We start from the raw sequence: 16,958 nt of genomic DNA, 5'->3' as shown, positions 1-16,958 counted from the left end.
TACCGCCTTGAAGGCGGGGCTGGGTCCCAGCTGCGGCCAATGGCGCCGAAGGTGAGGGTTGAAGGGTGGAAGGTGCTCTGTAGCTGGTCGTGCTGGTTTCTTCCCGCGCGTGTGCTGGGCTTACCTGGTCGTCATGGAGGCAGTCTTGACCGAGGAGCTTGATGAGGAGGAGCAGCTGGTGAGAAGGCATCGCAAAGAGAAGAAGGAGTTGCAAGGTGACGGGGAATGGGAACCTAGAAGACGCCAGGGCCCAGGGAAGGGCGCGTGGCGGGCCAGTTCCGGAGCTGGATCTTCCGAGGCTTCTCCAGAGTAACCAGTAACTTCTTCCCTCCCGCCTCCCCTGGGTCCCATAATCCCCCAGATCTTCGGAAGCTGCTTCTTAAGTCCGCTACCGTCCTGGTGCGGGTGCCTGGAAACACCTGGAAACTACGAACTTGGACACAGGGCCCTCTCCCAGCTCCATTTCCTATTCCTTCCCTAGTTCCTCAGAAGGGATGCTTGAAAGATTTAAAAACTTGAGTCTTTTTTTTTTTCTTTTTACTCCTACCACACCAAACTGACGGTTGTGTTACTAGATTTTATTTGGGGTTGGGGGGGCAGTCCATATTTTTCTGGGCTCTTCTCTGTAACTATTATGTAATTACTCTTCTTGCTATTATAATTACTTCTAAACCCTCCTCTCTTACCATCCTCTTATTGTTACTATTTCTTGTTTCTTCTGAATCCCTGGGTTTTTGATCTAATGATTTTCGTGGCTTTCCAGCCAAAATTCAGAGTATGAAGAATGTTGTTCCCAAGAATGACAAAAAGAGGAGGAAGCAACTCACTGAAGATGTTGCTAAGTTAGAAGCAGAAATGGAACAGAAACATAGAAAGGAACTGGAGCAATTGAAGCTGACTTCTAAGGAGAGTAAAGTATGTGAAGTAATGTTCCTTTTTTGTCTACAGCATTTGATAGCAATTGTGCACTTCTCTTAAACCGTTTACTTATATATAAATCACAAAATTGGAGGGAAAGAAATCTCTCGCATCACCTTTCTGATATTTTTCTGACCAGATTTACATGAGTGTGTTTTTTAAGGGAGGACAGCAAAGAAAGTCCACTTCTTTAACTGTTCACTTGCCCCAAAGATGAACAGATTGATAAGATGGACTAGAGGAAGCTTCACCAAATGGAGGTTGGAAGACCAGTCTTCTAGACTTGACATTAAATAGGATTGTAACCTGGGCAATTGGTTATTGGATTGTAAGCTGCTTAACTTTCTTGAGCATAAATTTCTTCACATTCATATGATATAAATATTACTGATTTTTTTTTTTAAGCAACCTCTCCTTTTAAGGAGGAGAGGTTGCAGATGTGGCTTGGATCAGGTGTTAACTGTGGCTGTGGTGTAGGCCAGCAGCTGCAGCTCCAGTTCTACCTCTAGCCTGGGAACTTCCATATGCTCCAAGAGAAGTAGTAAAAAAAAAAAGTTCTTTATTAACAATTTGTAATGAATGGAAATGTATTGACGTTTCTTGGTTAAATTGGAGTCTGTTAACTATCATCATTTTAGCTAATATTTATTTCATCACCGTAGCCATGCACAATGTATTGTCTGCAATACACTTTAACGTGTTACATGTGTTATCTCATATAATTCCCACAGTAACACACTATGAAGTATTACCTTTGAAGTAAGTGTAGATAACCCCCTTTTTCAAATGGGAGACAGACTCAGATTAAAACCTTTGTTCTGATTTTATAACAGCTATTAAGTACCAAAGCCAGAGTTCAAAATCAGAACAGTCTTACTCCAGAAAGTGAATACTGAATTGTTACCATCTTATCTGGTTTATTGCATGGGTTTTAGATATCAAAGATCCTAGACCTCATAACCTCACTCCTGTTTTTGATAGAAAGTTCCTATGTACATGCAACATTTTATCTACCATAAATAAATTTTATTTTATTTCATTCCATTCATTTTTGATCTGCTCCTAACAGGGAAAACAGCTTATCTGTATTGATTTACAGTGGTTGTTATAATAAATATAGTCTTATTTTCTTAAATTTTTAGGCAGTCATCAAGATCCTGGCCTTCAGTGCCTATAACATATTCTCTTTCCAAGTAACAAGGCATAATGCTTCAGGTGTTTGTGTTGTCACAATCAGCGTATTCCTAATTGTCTCCCTATCTTTTCTAATGGTGAGATAGTTTTGTTGCTTTCTCAGGCCTTTCAAACTTGAGATTTATCTCCTAGGTTTCTAAGGACAAAAAAAATATTTGATAAGCTACATATTGTTCAAATGTTAAGATACAAACTGTCATTTTGTTTTGAACTATTATCTTTTTTTTTTTTTTTAACTGAAACCCCTGAAAGTTACCTGAATTCTTTTGTCATTGCTTTCTCTTTATTTTCAGATGCTTTTTTGTATTTTGCCTGTTGTCATTATGGCCATTTGTAAATGTTAGCAAATTCCTCTGAAAAATCTAGGAATCCTAATTTCCCTAAAGTTGATAAGCACTCTTTGAAGCCTTAATCTGATTTTGATATTTTGATCATTTGGGCCATAACCTTGGAGACTCTTGTTATTAGAGGCCTTAATATGTATCATGTATGTGTCATGCTAAAAACTAGTTTAACTTATAGTTGCAGTATTAAAATACCAGCTGCTAATCCTGTTATAAGTCTAGTATCTTTTTTCTAGAGCAAACACATAATGGTTATGTGATGATTAAGATTCATTGTAATAATGATAATTATTTTACACTTACAGGGTTTTTGTTTTTTTTTTTTTTTTTTTTTTTTGTGCCACACCTGCAGCATATGGAGGTTCCCAGGCTGGGGTCAAATTGGAGCTACAGCTGCCGGCCTACACCACAGCCACAGCAGTGCAGGATCCGAGCCACATCTGCAGTCTACACCACAGCTCACAGCAATGCCAGCTCCTTAACTCACTAGGCAAGACCAGGGATTGAACACACAACTTCATGGCTCCTGTTCGGATTTGTTTCTGCTGCACCACGACGGGAACTCCTATACTTATAGTTTTTCAGTAGATGGGAAAGGATAGAAGAAACTCAGTTTGTTACTAGGGTCATGAAGCAGTGCTCATCGGGTTCCAGCTAATGAGGATGGAGAAAGGTCTTTGCCACCATTTTTGAGGTTATGAAGATAGTAATGAACTGAGTCAGCACGTTTAGAGAATGGAAGTTGGAGTGGTGAATGACTTAGCATTTATAGGAAATATTTAGATGAATGCAGTAGGCATTCTAAGAAGGAAGGAAACCATGTAGGAATCTTTGAAGAACCATAAGGAAAGGTCTTGGGAATCTGACAGATTCTCCCTTAAAAATAGAGGAGACAAAGCTATGACATTTAGTATTGGTGCTATTCAAATTTGAATTGTGAGATGACACATATTTGTGACTTTCAATAATAATTTAATGATTAACACTTTGAATAATAACTTTAAAGTATTTTTATTTAACTTGTTAATGTTTTTTGTTTCCTTCAGATAGATTCTGTTGCTGTTAATATTTCAAACCTGGTTCTTGAGAATCAGCCACTTCGGATATCAAAAGCACAAAAGAGACGGGTATGAATGTCACCAAATACTTGTTAGTACTATGAGCTTAATACTATCCTAGGTATTGTATAGGAAGGGAATAGGAAAAAAAATGGAGTTCCTTGCTAAAGAACCTTAACTGATATTTATTAAGTACTTGCCATGTGCTAGAGACTATGTTAGGCTTTAGATTATATGAAATCTCATTTAGTCCTAACAGTAATCCTATGAAGTAGAATTTCTTATCCCTATTATAGAGAGGAAAATAGGCTGAAGCCAGTATAAAGTAATATGTCCAGTTAGCAGTTCTCATAGGAGGGTGAGGCTAGGAAGTGGGGTATGCAAAGGATATGTTTTCCAAATATATTATCCCAGACTTAACAGTTTAGAATCTTAAGAGTGTGAGCCCAGGTGATTCTGAAGTACAGCTTTGGTTAAAAACTGTGGTATTACATGATAAAATAAGAATTTGAACCTAGAAGTTAGGCAAGATATATAGGTGTACAAACTTATCAGAATTATGTAGGTATATATGTATTGGTTAGTTGTGATGAAAATTCAGAGAAGGAAAAATTTTTTATGCTAAATGTTAAATAAATGTTGTCATTTTAAGGATGTATAATTTTTAGTTAGGATATTTGAAGTAAGAAAGAAACAACATGCGCAAAAACAGGTATGGGGATGACATTTTGCATCATCAGAGCTATAAGAAACTGATTTATTGGATATAATGAGTTTATGATATCAAAATTATGAGAATGAGATTAGATTAGGTTAGGCCTTTTCCCTTTGAAAATCCGATTTTGAAGTTTTCTAGGATTTAAATGATTATTTTTAAACTAGCTTTGTATCTTATAATTTAGTAGTACATAATTTATTAGAGCATTAAATTCAGTGTCAGTCCGATGGAGTTTTTTATTTTTTTGCTTTTTAGGGCCACACCTGAGGCATATGGAGATTCCCAGGCTAGGGATTGAGTCAGAGCTACAGCTGCCGACCTACACCACAGCCACAGCAACGCAGGGTCTGAGCCTCGTCTGCGACCTACACCACAGTGCATGGCAACTCTGGATTCTTAACCCACTGAGTAAGGCCAGGGATCAAACCTACAACCTCATGGTTCCTAGTTGGATTCGTTTCCACTGAGCCACGATGGGAACTCAAATGGGAGTTTTTAATCCCACTTACTGTGGTGGCTTTGGGTAAGATTTTTTTCTTTTGTCTTTGCCATTTCTTGGACCACTCCTGTGGCATATGGAGGTTCCCAGGCTAGGGGTCCAGTTGGAGCTGTAGCTGCCGGCCTACGCCAGAGCCACAGCAACGCGGGATCCGAGCCGCGTCTGCAACCTACACCACAGCCCACGGCAACGCCGGCAACGCCGGATCCTTAACCCACTGAGCAAGGGCAGGGACTGAACCCGCAACCTCATGGTTCCTAGTTGGATTCATTAACCACTGCGCCACGACGGGAACTCCTGGGTAAGATTCTTAACATTTTTAAGCCTCAGTTTCACATGTATAAAATGGGGAGAAATAATACCTACTGCATAGAGTTATTGTGACTTAAGTAATTTACTGTTTCCAAAGCCTTAACACAGGCCTGGAGAACAACTTGGTTGACCTAGTTGTGAACAATAATAGTATTGTTCACTGTTAAGTACTGCATAGTACTTAAAATTCAACCTAAGACAAGTATTTGTTTGTTTGAAAGTTGCTCAAGTTGCAAATTGTTAAATATTTCTCATACTAATGTAAAACTTTATTCTTGAGTAATTATAATTGTGACTTTCATAGGCTTATGAAATTTAGTATTCTTTCTGTTATAGCCTTATAATTACCCTCTATTTTCTATAGATCAAAAGTAAAGGGCAGAAATTTTGCTGGGCGGAAGCATAATAAAATATTTGTTGGAATTACCTATGCTTAGTAATTGCTGTATTTAAGAGTAGCACCTATTTAATTTTGGAAAACATAACTCTAACCAATATTCTATGAAAATCGAACGGGAAAAGAATCTGAAAAAGGAAAATCAAACAAAAACCCCCAAATCTATTGTATATCGTAAAGGGAAACTCAAGGCTACTGTGAGTGGAGATCAGAGATTCCAAATAAATAAAATCCACAGCTACCTTATCAAAAAAAGAAAACTCTGGTCAAAAGAAAACTAATTGGATCTTTATGGTTCAGATTGTGATGAGAATTGTTAATAAGATATCAAGGAAAAAAGAAATTTGTAAAGTTTTGTAAAGGAAGATTTATACCTTTAAGACACATACAACTTTCACTGAAAACAGTAAAGACTATAACAATAAGAATGTAAGTATCAAAATACAGTGTACAAAACAATCTCTTTATGTTTCGGGAAAGTAATGAATAAAATTTCTTATCATTGAATCAAAAGTAAATTATGTGAATATATGAGATATCCTGCCATCTAAAAAAGCAGCCTAACTTTTGTATTGATGCATATTAATTATTTGAACAGTTTCTGTCTTGCTGGCGCATTTTCAAAAATGCTGAACTGATCTCTCTTTGAAATAAACACAACTCTTCCCATCCTTTGGTGATGTCAAATGCCTGTGAAGGGAATGGACAAGAGTAGCCTAAAGAAAAAGTGTTGTAGGAAATGTTAATTCCTCTTCGTTAAAATTTTTAATTCTCATGGCCTGATTTCTTTCAGACTTTTTAGTAATGAGCATCTGACCATTGCAATAGATTTTTTAATATATACAACCATCTTATTTTGTCACATGCAGGAATATTGGTATAAGAGGTCATCTATTTTAAATACTTTTACCAATGTCTTTATTTGGAAAACAATTGAAAGCTTATAATTAAAGTTGTCGACTCCATCTCAAAATATTTTTCAGAATATTTAAGCGAACTACAAATATATGAAACAATTATTTCAGAATGATTTATAAATATTTCCTTCTATGTTAACATGATATATTACTAAAAAAAATAAAACTTCCTTAATTTTCTTATTGCTTTATTATATTAATAGGATTCTGGAACAGAAAACACTGAACATTTGTAGTATTTAAGAAAATGGAACCTGGAAACAGTGGATAATTGAGTATTAGACTACGTCAAATCACTTTTTTTTTTTTTGCCTGTGGCACCGAGGAATGAAGAGCCAGTTAACTGGGAGAGAAGCAACTCTCTGATAGAAAAACATGACAAAACTTTATATGAAGATTTATTATTGGAATATTATAGAGCCAAAGCCTTATTTTTAATGTGGAAAAGCATAGGAAGTATTTCATTTACTTGAGAGAACTTCAATGAAAGCTCAATGGTATGGTGGAAAGATCCTGAAGTAGAACTTAGAACTGGCTTCCAAAAATATGAAATTTGAGAGCTTGGAATGAGATTTAGATCAGTTTTTTACTTTACAAATGAGAAAGCTGAGGCCTAGCTTGTTTCAATGGCATACTGAAGGTTTGATACAACCCCTGGACTAAGTACCCAACTCTTAAGATTTTAGGATTATTTTTGCTATATTACTATTCAACATGACTAGTTTTAATGACAGTATATTCAAGAGTTATGTACTGTTTTCATCTTAAATACATTTTTATTAGAATTTACTGGTGCCATTTTTATCCCCAGTGCTAGGGTTGTAGAAAGGAAAGTGCCTCATTCCTTTGGAAAACTCTACATGGTTGGGAAAAGAATCGAGTGGGTTTCATACCTAATGCCCTGGAAAGGAAACACAATTGCTTTGTAGTATTGAAGCAGAGAGCATGAGCGAAAAAAAAAAAAAAAAAAAAAAAAATGAAGTGATTGGAGTAGCATTTTAGAGGCTTATATTAAGGTTTTACAGAGAGTATAAAGTTCCACTCTTCCAGTAACTAGTACATGACATCATTAACTCCAGCTCCTGTATGCTCCAACTTTTATTCTGATTTAGGTGCCTGGATAGAAGGAGCTCTCTATGTTGTCCTTGGTCCCTACTCTGCTTCTAACCAGCTGTATGGCCTTTGGAAATCTTTCTGCGTGCTGTTTCCTCAGAAGAGGAAAATAAGGGGTTTTGGATTAAATGATATCCAAGGTGCTTATCCTTCCTCTCCCCTCTGAAAATGTTTTTTTATAATCTTTTAAAAAGTAGTAGTGCCATCTTGTGTTTTAAGATTGTATGCCACTATGATCCACAGTTGTAGGTATGCAGTGAAATGTAAGTTGTTTCATATTACTGCTGGCAATGGTTGGAGTTGGGAAGAAAAACTTAAATAGGTTTAGTAGGAAGATAATACTGCTTTTGATTTATGTAACTTTGGCACATTACAGGCATATAATACAAGCAGGTGGCGTTAAGTGACACTGAAATTTGCCTTTGCGTTTACATCTTCTGCCCCAAGGAGAGGTTAGAGCTAGGGACGTAAAAATCTTTACCTTTTACTTTTTTTTTCTTGGTTTATCCAAATCCTTCACTGTGATTTGCTATCAATATCAAGATTTATAGAATTTAGTTTCTTTTTATTCTCTTAAAAAGCACTTGATCCCAGTATACAGGTGAAATATAAAGACTTAGATGTTCTTACACACATACATGCAGGCTAAACACTAAATAAAACTACCATCTATAGAAAAGCACTATAAATATTTTATGTATATTCTTCTGGTGTTTTATTTTTTTTAAGTATGTATGAATAGATTCCATGTATATTAACTATATACCATCTTTTTTGCCTCTAACCTTATCTTTTGACGTTTTTCTCTGGTACTCTAGCTATATGGACTGTGTTCAGCTGTGAAACATATGGTGTTTTATGGCTTTTGATTCTTATTATTCCAACTGTTAGGAATTTTTTCCTTTTTTCCTCAACCTTCCCACTTTTTCCTATCCATCCTTCATGTCACAAATCTTTCATTGCCCTCTCCCCATCTCAACCTTGTATATGCTGGCATGGGAAGATTTCTTATGACATTTGAGTAAGGAAAGCAAGTTGTAGATGTAATGCATGATACCACTTTTGTGAAGATATTTTTTTCCTATACATTTTCTTTGGGTACATGTGTATTGATAAGTATACATAGAAATAAAAAAATCTCGAAAGATACACACCAGACCTTTAGAGTAGTCACTGTGATTGGCAATGGTCCTTAAGGGAAACTTTATCTGTAATATTTTAATTTTTCATAAAGAAGAATGTTTTTATCTGTTACTTTAATTAAATGTGTGTATGTGTATGCACACACACATTTTTTTTTTTTTAAGTAGGATAATAGTTCCTGTACCCTTGTAATGGCCTTGGCATGTTAATGCCTCACTGGTGAGCTGGCAGTTGAGCACTTTAAGACCTCACTGGTGGAGTGATACTTAAAAAGTTTGGATTAGCTTAGACTTAAATATGAAACTGATGTTGCTTTAATGCCTAGGAGAACTCATTCCTAAGATAGTACTTTGAAATCAGTAAGTGAAGTTTTCAGAAACTTGGCATATAATTTTTAAATAGACTTCAAAAAAATTTGAGGGAATTTTTTGTCCTAGTACGGAGCTACATGTTGGATTCTCAATAAGATGAAAAGTGTTATTTGCTTTTAATAGAGTTCATAATATAGAAAATTCTCTAAGTGATGAGATCACTGATATGGTAGTACTTGTGGGAGAATGGAGAAAAATGGCCAAAAATTTTGAGAATCTTATATTTCTATCCCCATAATAAATGTAAATTAGCCCTAATTTTTAGGAATTAACTTTCCTACATTCCTCTCTCCACAGGAAAAGAAAGCTGCATTGGAAAAGGAGCGGGAAGAAAGGATAGCTGAAGCTGAAATTGAAAACTTAACTGGAGCTAGACATGTAGAAAGTGAAAAACTTGCTCAGATACTGGGAGCTAGACAGTTGGAAATTAAACAGATTCCATCTGATGGGCACTGTATGTATAGAGCCATTGAAGATCAACTGAAAGAACAGGAGTGCACTCTGACTGTGGCTGCATTAAGAAGTCAAACTGCTGACTATATGCAAAGTCATGTGGAAGACTTCCTGCCATTTTTAACGAATCCTAATACAGGAGAGATGTATACGCCAGGTAATTTATTTTTCTTTACTGTGTGTTGTTGATGTTCTTGTTGTGTTGGTTGTTAAATCAAGGGCTTCTTGTAACTGAAAATAAGAAAAACCTGAAAAGTCCTTCTGGGGGGGGAAAAAAACTCAAAATTGAGGCAAAATTAATTTAGATAATGTTAATAGATACTACCACATTTTGGTAAATTAAGATCTTTTAAGTACTTATCCATTTTATAGTTAAATATATTAATCTTTTATGTAAGATAAAAATAGAAATAAGATTCATCATTACTTTTAAAAATGTGTCATAAATTCATATTTCATAGAGTTAAGCTTTGACTAGTCTCTGGAAGTATAGGGCCTGAAGACTGTAAGTAGAGAATGATTAGGAAAACTAATTTCTTCCATTTATCCTGTGCTTTGGGAGATTTAAATTTTTTTTTTTTTTTTTTTTGGTCTTTTTGCCATTTCTTAAGCCACTCCTGTGGCATGTGGAGATTCCCAGGCTAGGGGTCGAATCGGAGCTGTAGCTGCCAGCCTACGCCAGAGTCACAGCAACGGGGGATCCGAGCCGCGTCTGCGACCTACACCACAGCTCATGGCAACACCGGATTGTTAACCCACTGAGCAAGGGCAGGGATCGAACCCTCAACCTCATGGTTCCTAGTCTGATTCATTAACCACTGCGCCACAACGGGAACTCCTGGGAGATTTAATTTTATTTTCAGTAAGCTATAATATTCAGGCGGGATTTGACTTTGCAAAACCAAAAACAAATCAGTTAATAACCTGCCTTATTAGTCTCTATAATATCTTTGATAATTAAGATAAAATATTTATGGGAAGGTTAAAAAGATACAAAACTAGCAAATAAAGGACAGAGCAAAAACTGAAGAATTTCTGAAAGAGAAAGGAGAGTAAAGGAGAAAGTTAGTCCTTGAGATAAGGCAGCAGGTGTGGCAGTATTCACAGGGAGCAAGTTATATATATGGCCAGGTTGTATTGAAGAGGGGAAGGTCAAGGTCATCTCTTATTTAATAGAGCTGGAGTCCTTAACTTTGCTAGCTGTAGGGCAGTGGAGAGGAGGTGGCAACTCAGCATGCTAAATCAGAAAAAGATGAAAAACTATCTTCTTTCCTTCAGCCAATATTTATTGAAGGCCACAGTGTGCCAAGAATTGTTCTAGGCACTGTTCTGAGTGTTAGGATATGAGACAGACACACAGGACATATTTTCTCCTAGGTGCCCATAGTTCTTTCCCTTCCTGCAAACAAGGGGGTGTTAGTTTCCCATTTTAACTTTGTGTGTAAACGTGTACATGCTCAAGGTATGCTGTTGAACTCTGATTAGGTCTTTTACTTCCTCTCAGGACTGATCTGGAAAGACCTTTCTGTGGCTAGAACCTATACTGATGCAAATAAAATGAACATTTCCAAAATATGTGGAGGCACTATTTGATGCTATCACTGGGAAAGGAGGTTCAGCTCATTTGTACTTGTACTCCGATTCTCTTCTCATATATCTTATAATCTTACAGTGAACCTGATTTTATAGATGATACATTTTTTAGTCTTTCAGCCCATTCTTTCAGATGCAGATTTGGACTTTAAAATATATGTCACAATAGTGACAATTTTAGAGGTCACTGCCTCGGTAAAGAAAGAGTTGGGCTTGTAATGCAGTCAAGGTAACTGGGCCTCAGGCTGAGGGAGAGAAGCAGAAATGAATTGCTTTTGCTCGTTGATAGACAGTTAAGAGTGAGTTGAGTTTGGATTTGGGAAATAAATACTGGAGAGTACAGGTAAAAAAGGAGTTTATAATGTTTATAACATCAGCAGTTTCATTAGGAAATGTGGGAGCTATAAAAAAGGATCTAACATGAGTTATAAAAATTAAGTGCTGTATTCTGATCTGTTCTCTGTAGAAGAGTTTGGAAAGTACTGTGATGATATTGTAAACACAGCTGCATGGGGAGGTCAGCTTGAGGTAAGTTTATAACTTTTCATAGTGATTGAGGATTGTATTTCTAAAATTTCTTCTGTAGTTTTCAGACATTTTTCAGATGATCCAAATTTCTCTTGGAAGATTCCTTTTCTTTATATATTTGCTATCTCTCTAATGAAAAAACATTGAAATAGGGAGTTCATATTCTTAGGCTTTCAATTAAAGTATGTGCCTTTGGGAACTGAAGCACTATGTCATTTTAAATAGCCCAGTGTTTGGTCTGTGAGTTGGTGAGGCTAGTGTTGCATCTGCATGTTTCCATTTGTGATGTTGCTACTGGCAATATATTTGATTTTATGGACTTTCTTAAATTGAAGATTTTAATCAAGTTTGGTAAAGTTTACCTTAGTGGCTCAACTGATGAAAATCACTATTGGAAAAAGTAACATCTCATATCAGAAATAGAAAACATTATTTTTGTGTGAGATTACAGATCAAATCTTGCCACATCTATTATAGTTGTGTCTTGAGTTCCTAGTTGATACTGACCGATTGATGTGGAAGCAATATATGATGCATTAAAGTTCACTTGTAAAAAAAATATATTCAGTCACTTATAAGGCGTTATCACAAATTTTTTTTAAGTTCCAATTGTTTATCTTACTGTTAACTTGTTTCATTAAAGTCAAGTGGTGATGAGGTAGCCTAGGGCATTAGAAATTCAGGAGGTAAGAGGAAAGAAAGGTCTTGGTTATTTTCTTTTATTCTCAGTTTTGGACCTTGAGGAATCAGTTCCAGTTTCCTAATTGTTGAATAGGGATAATAAAACCCCTACGTGTACCTGGAAGGCCATTTGTGGATATTAAATAAGGGAAAGAGTATATACATAGAAGTTTGTAAGCTAAAGTGCCAGATGGATGCATCTAGCGGTATTATTAATTTTATTGTGTAATGATGATTAATCTTAGCTTGTGGCTCTATTTTACTTAAAGAACTATGTTATTTGAAGATATGAATGGTTCTTCATGGTCTTTTTCTCAGCAGTCTCTATATTTGTACCTCTTCTGAGCCACCAGAGGGAACTATGTCCATTTGTTTTATATCCTTTCTCTCTGAAACTCAGCAAGTTTTCATAATAGCTTTGTGACTACATTAGATGTAATTGAAGATGCCTGACCTTTTTTATAAGAATGCAAATTAATATGAGGATTGGAGACCTAAGCAACTCTTTTTAAATTGAGAAAAACTTTAAAACATCTTTTGAAGGACATTTTCTCATAAATTGTTTGTAAATTCATTCTTAAGTTGCTGTTTTCACATTGGAGTGAGTTTAAACTATTAAAGAGAAATTCTTTATATGATTTCTGAAGATTTAAATAGGATGTTAGGATTTTCAGAGCTTGTTTTGCACCCTCCATATCATGCTAGCTTTTTAAAAAATGTTATTTTTAGGTATAAGAAAAAAGATAGATTGGTATAATGAGCCCATTCTAATCATACACCTTGCTTCATTAACTATGGCGTAGATATTTCCAAAAAGCTGTTGTGGAGCCAGGGCTTGAAACTTATGTATTTGATTTAATAAATATTATATATATATATATTTTTTTTTTTGAACAAATATGTATTCACACAGAGCCCACTATGTGCCAGGATCTTGGTGTGTACATTGAGGAACAAGAGCAGATCCCTGCTCTGACTGGTTGCCCTACTCATAAACTCAGCGGTATATGATTTGGATAAGTTTTACCTCCTTATTTTCCTTACTAATATATTTTCTTTCTTTTCTTTTTTTCTTTTTTTTTTTAATTTTTGTTTGTTTTACATTTTCTTTTCTGTAGCTAAGAGCCTTATCTCACATTTTACGATCACCAATAGAGATAATACAGGCAGATTCTCCTCCTATTGTAGTTGGTGAAGAATACTCAAAAAAACCATTAATACTTGTGTAAGTACTTAGAAATTCCTGCTGATAATATTTTTCATAATTAAAACACAAAGGATTATGAAAAGGTTTTAGGCTATATGTTGATAAATCAAAACAAATCTATCTTCAGCAGCATTAATTATACTTATTTTATGTTAAAGGAATTACAGAATTAGCCTTGTCAAAATTTGTGATTTAGATAACTGTTCATACCTCTAGTGATTTATTCTTGTGTATGAGTTAAGAATAAAATCATTTCTGAAGATAATAGTTATTTTAGGATTAGTTTTCATATTGTTCTGATTTCACATTAATAATGCTAAAAGTTTCAACAAGCGTAAAAGCTGAAATACATTCATGTTGTCTGATTGTTTATTTCCTTAGAAATTTTTTCTTCATACTGTAAAAGTATTTTACTTGATTGACAGTTCTCTGAAACATAGCATAGAGTTTACCATTGGCTTTGGTGTTTATTAGCTAAACCTACTAAGGTAGTCATTAATGGCTTGGGTTTAGGTAAAAATTTAAGCTTATTGAGCACTCAGCATCTCAGTCTTTCTTTTTTCACTCCAATGATTGTGTTTTACTCGACAGACTCAGTGGAGTGATTGAACCAGATCATACTGACTGCTCAGCTTTTCAAATGGTGTTAAGTAATATATCAATGAAGTCTATTGAAGATATCCCTGTGTAGTGATTAATTCAGAGTACTTGGTTTTATATACATAATAAACATTAATATAGAATGATTTTTTTTGACTAAACTACTCATTTCTCCTTTTTTCATTCCAGATATATGAGACATGCATATGGCTTAGGAGAACACTACAATTCTGTTACACAGTTGAACACAGCTACTGAAAATTGCAGTTAGTCTTATAAAGTGTTGCAGTTTTGTTTTAGTACAGTGTGCTGAGCTGAGTGTTCATACCAAGTATTGGATTGTTCAAATGTTTCTGAAAAACACAACTACCTTCAACTACCTTAAATCAGTTTTAAGGCAAAGTTACTAATAGGTTTTAAAAAAATGTATCAGAGATAAATTTTAACAAGTGTCCCCTAGTGGTGTCTTTAAAACACTTGTAAGTCCCTTGTGGTGGACATCATTTATAGATCAAGTGCTGATATTTTTATTAATATAAGAACCTCAACATTCTGTTCTGTGTTGAAATAAGATAAAAACCATTTTTTCCTCCCTATTACTGAAAGCTTTCAGTAACCATATTAATGTAATTTGTCTTGAAGAAAGGAAAGACTCAGTCTCTGTGACATTGCAATAATGTGGTGATGGTGATAGCAAATTTAATTAATGCTTCTAAATGTACTTGATTACAATAACCTTGGTGTTGATGGGATTAGTGTTTTGAAGCTTTCAATATAATCCCATCAAAGTGCAGCTAAGAAGCTTGTTTTAATAATTTTAAAATATTCAGATGGGAATCAGTTATTAAGTTTTAAGAAATGAGACAAATTCATAGGTAAATAGGTGTTCCCAAACAGATTTAAATGTCTAAAGAATTACATATAAATCTTTGGTGTATAACTTAAGAAGACTCAGCAGATTACTGCCTTTCTAATTCATTGTTATACTAGCTGTTTCTTAAAGTTCAGAATGGTTATACCATTATTTCTTGATTATTTTCATAAGTATCAATTTTTATATTATTTGCTGTATTTTCTCCATCAGTATTCAGCTGCTTTGCTGTCCTTGCAGCCTTTTCCACTAAGAAATAGTTTTTGGCCTTTCTTATTCTTTAAATTGTGCAAATAGAAAGAGTAGCAATGTAATAAAAGGGTCCAAGGTTAAATTTACTTCAAATTCCTTCTCTTTTCCAATTTGTCCTACAAGATCTTTCTTTTGCTTCGTTCTCTAGGATTAGAAGAAAGCCTTTGTTACTTGTTATTTTGTTTGCCTTACTAATGTCACCTTTCCTCAAATATTTGAGACAAATGTTCACAGATATTTGAGGATTTTTATGTTATGTATATGGATAAAGTTGAAAGCCACTGTTTGGGAACCAAGGCTATATAATCAGTACAATACTTTTCAGTTGAATAATTTGTCTAACTTAGATTTTAGGTTACTTCTAACAGTATTCTCTCTAAAGAGATAGTTCCTATATATATATAAGTGTGTCTGGTAATTTGTAAGGAGGTTTTATGAAAATGAGACCTTTTTGGTTTGATCTTTTTCTCAAATAAGAAATAAGTAGCAAGAGTTTGCATTAAGTTTATAATATTTGAATTTTTTTCTCCGTGAATGCAACTAATTTTCATAAGCAAATACTGGGTTTTATAATATTAAAAAATGTGTCAGTATCATATGCACAGGGGGTGACTATGTAGGTGGCTGATAGGAACTGCTATGGACAGGTAGAGCAAGTAAGTACTGCGTGAAGGTTTTCTACTTCCAAAGATTAAGAATCATTCTGCCTGCAAACAAAATATATTCTGAAGCCTATTTATTTTGTAATCCTTGTTCTGAAGTTTTGGGGGTCTGAAATTTATAAAAAAAGTATGAAATTATAAAATACTAAGCAGCTTGGCTTTATTTTAAAGTAGTACGTTACTTTAAAAGAAAAGCATTAATAAGTAATAAAACAAGATAGAATGAAATTAGTCATTATAAATTCCACCTATATTTAAAGTATTCTAAAATACTGTATTTAACTTATGGTAGCTATTTTTTTCTAGCTGGTTGAGTGAAATTTATTATTTTTTTTATTTTTTAAATGACCAGTATGGTTATGAACAAGATTTGTATAGTCAGCTTCTTTGTTTCATAACACTTCAGTAAAAGTTATTTTAAAAGCTGTAACATAAAATTAAACTCTTAAAAAATGGCAGATGTCATGCTGGTATCTTATGGAAGTTTCATAAGCGTTCTTTTGTCCTAACTCAGAAAAATATATGTCAGAGTTCTGGAATATATCTTTAGTCAAAAATTTTATCCACATAAATATGTTTACAACCTATATAAAGCAAAAAAGAATGTGTGTAACTATAGTGAGCAATATAATTTTGCTCATGTTATCTGATGTTGTTAAAAGAAAAATAAAAGAATGAATTAAATCAACATTTTTTCAAGTTGTTATTCTTTAATAATTTTAGAATTTAGAAAGAGAAAACTCATTTTGTTTTAGAATTTTATTCAGCCTTTATTTTGTTCTCGTATGTCATTGAAAATAGTACAGTCACAGATTCTCATATTCAAGGATTGCCACTTTCAAGTCCTGCCCTCTGCTGCATACAGCAAGGTATCACTCCAGACCTAGCTTCAGAAGTGTAAGCTTCCCAATCCATTAAACCATTGATGTCTCTGTCGCTGACTCTGGGCTCTTTCTTTGGTCTTGAGGCTGAAACAAATTACTGCCTTTCTACAAGGCTGCTAAATTTTTCTGAACAGGGATGATTTATAATCTTTCTTCTGATTTTTCTTAGAATACCAACCCTTGCCTTCTATGAGAACTAAGCCCACTTATATAAAGAATTTAGCACTGCTGCCTGACACATAG

General features: G+C 34.6%; 1 protein-coding gene across 1 annotated transcript; it reads left to right on the top strand.

Annotated features, from left to right (window-relative positions):
• OTUD6B (OTU domain containing 6B) lies at positions 25 to 16,519 on the top strand. Its single transcript, XM_003125574.4, is given in 8 exon segments — positions 25 to 120; positions 122 to 215; positions 764 to 915; positions 3,503 to 3,583; positions 9,282 to 9,594; positions 11,497 to 11,558; positions 13,358 to 13,464; positions 14,236 to 16,519. Coding segments are annotated over 8 exon segments (972 nt in total). The 5' UTR covers positions 25 to 39; the 3' UTR covers positions 14,318 to 16,519.

This window comes from Sus scrofa, chromosome 4, assembly GCF_000003025.6.
Source record: "Sus scrofa isolate TJ Tabasco breed Duroc chromosome 4, Sscrofa11.1, whole genome shotgun sequence".
NCBI lineage: Eukaryota > Metazoa > Chordata > Mammalia > Artiodactyla > Suidae > Sus > Sus scrofa.
Note: the sequence above shows the minus strand (reverse complement) of the source record. Positions and strands in the feature narration are given on the sequence as shown.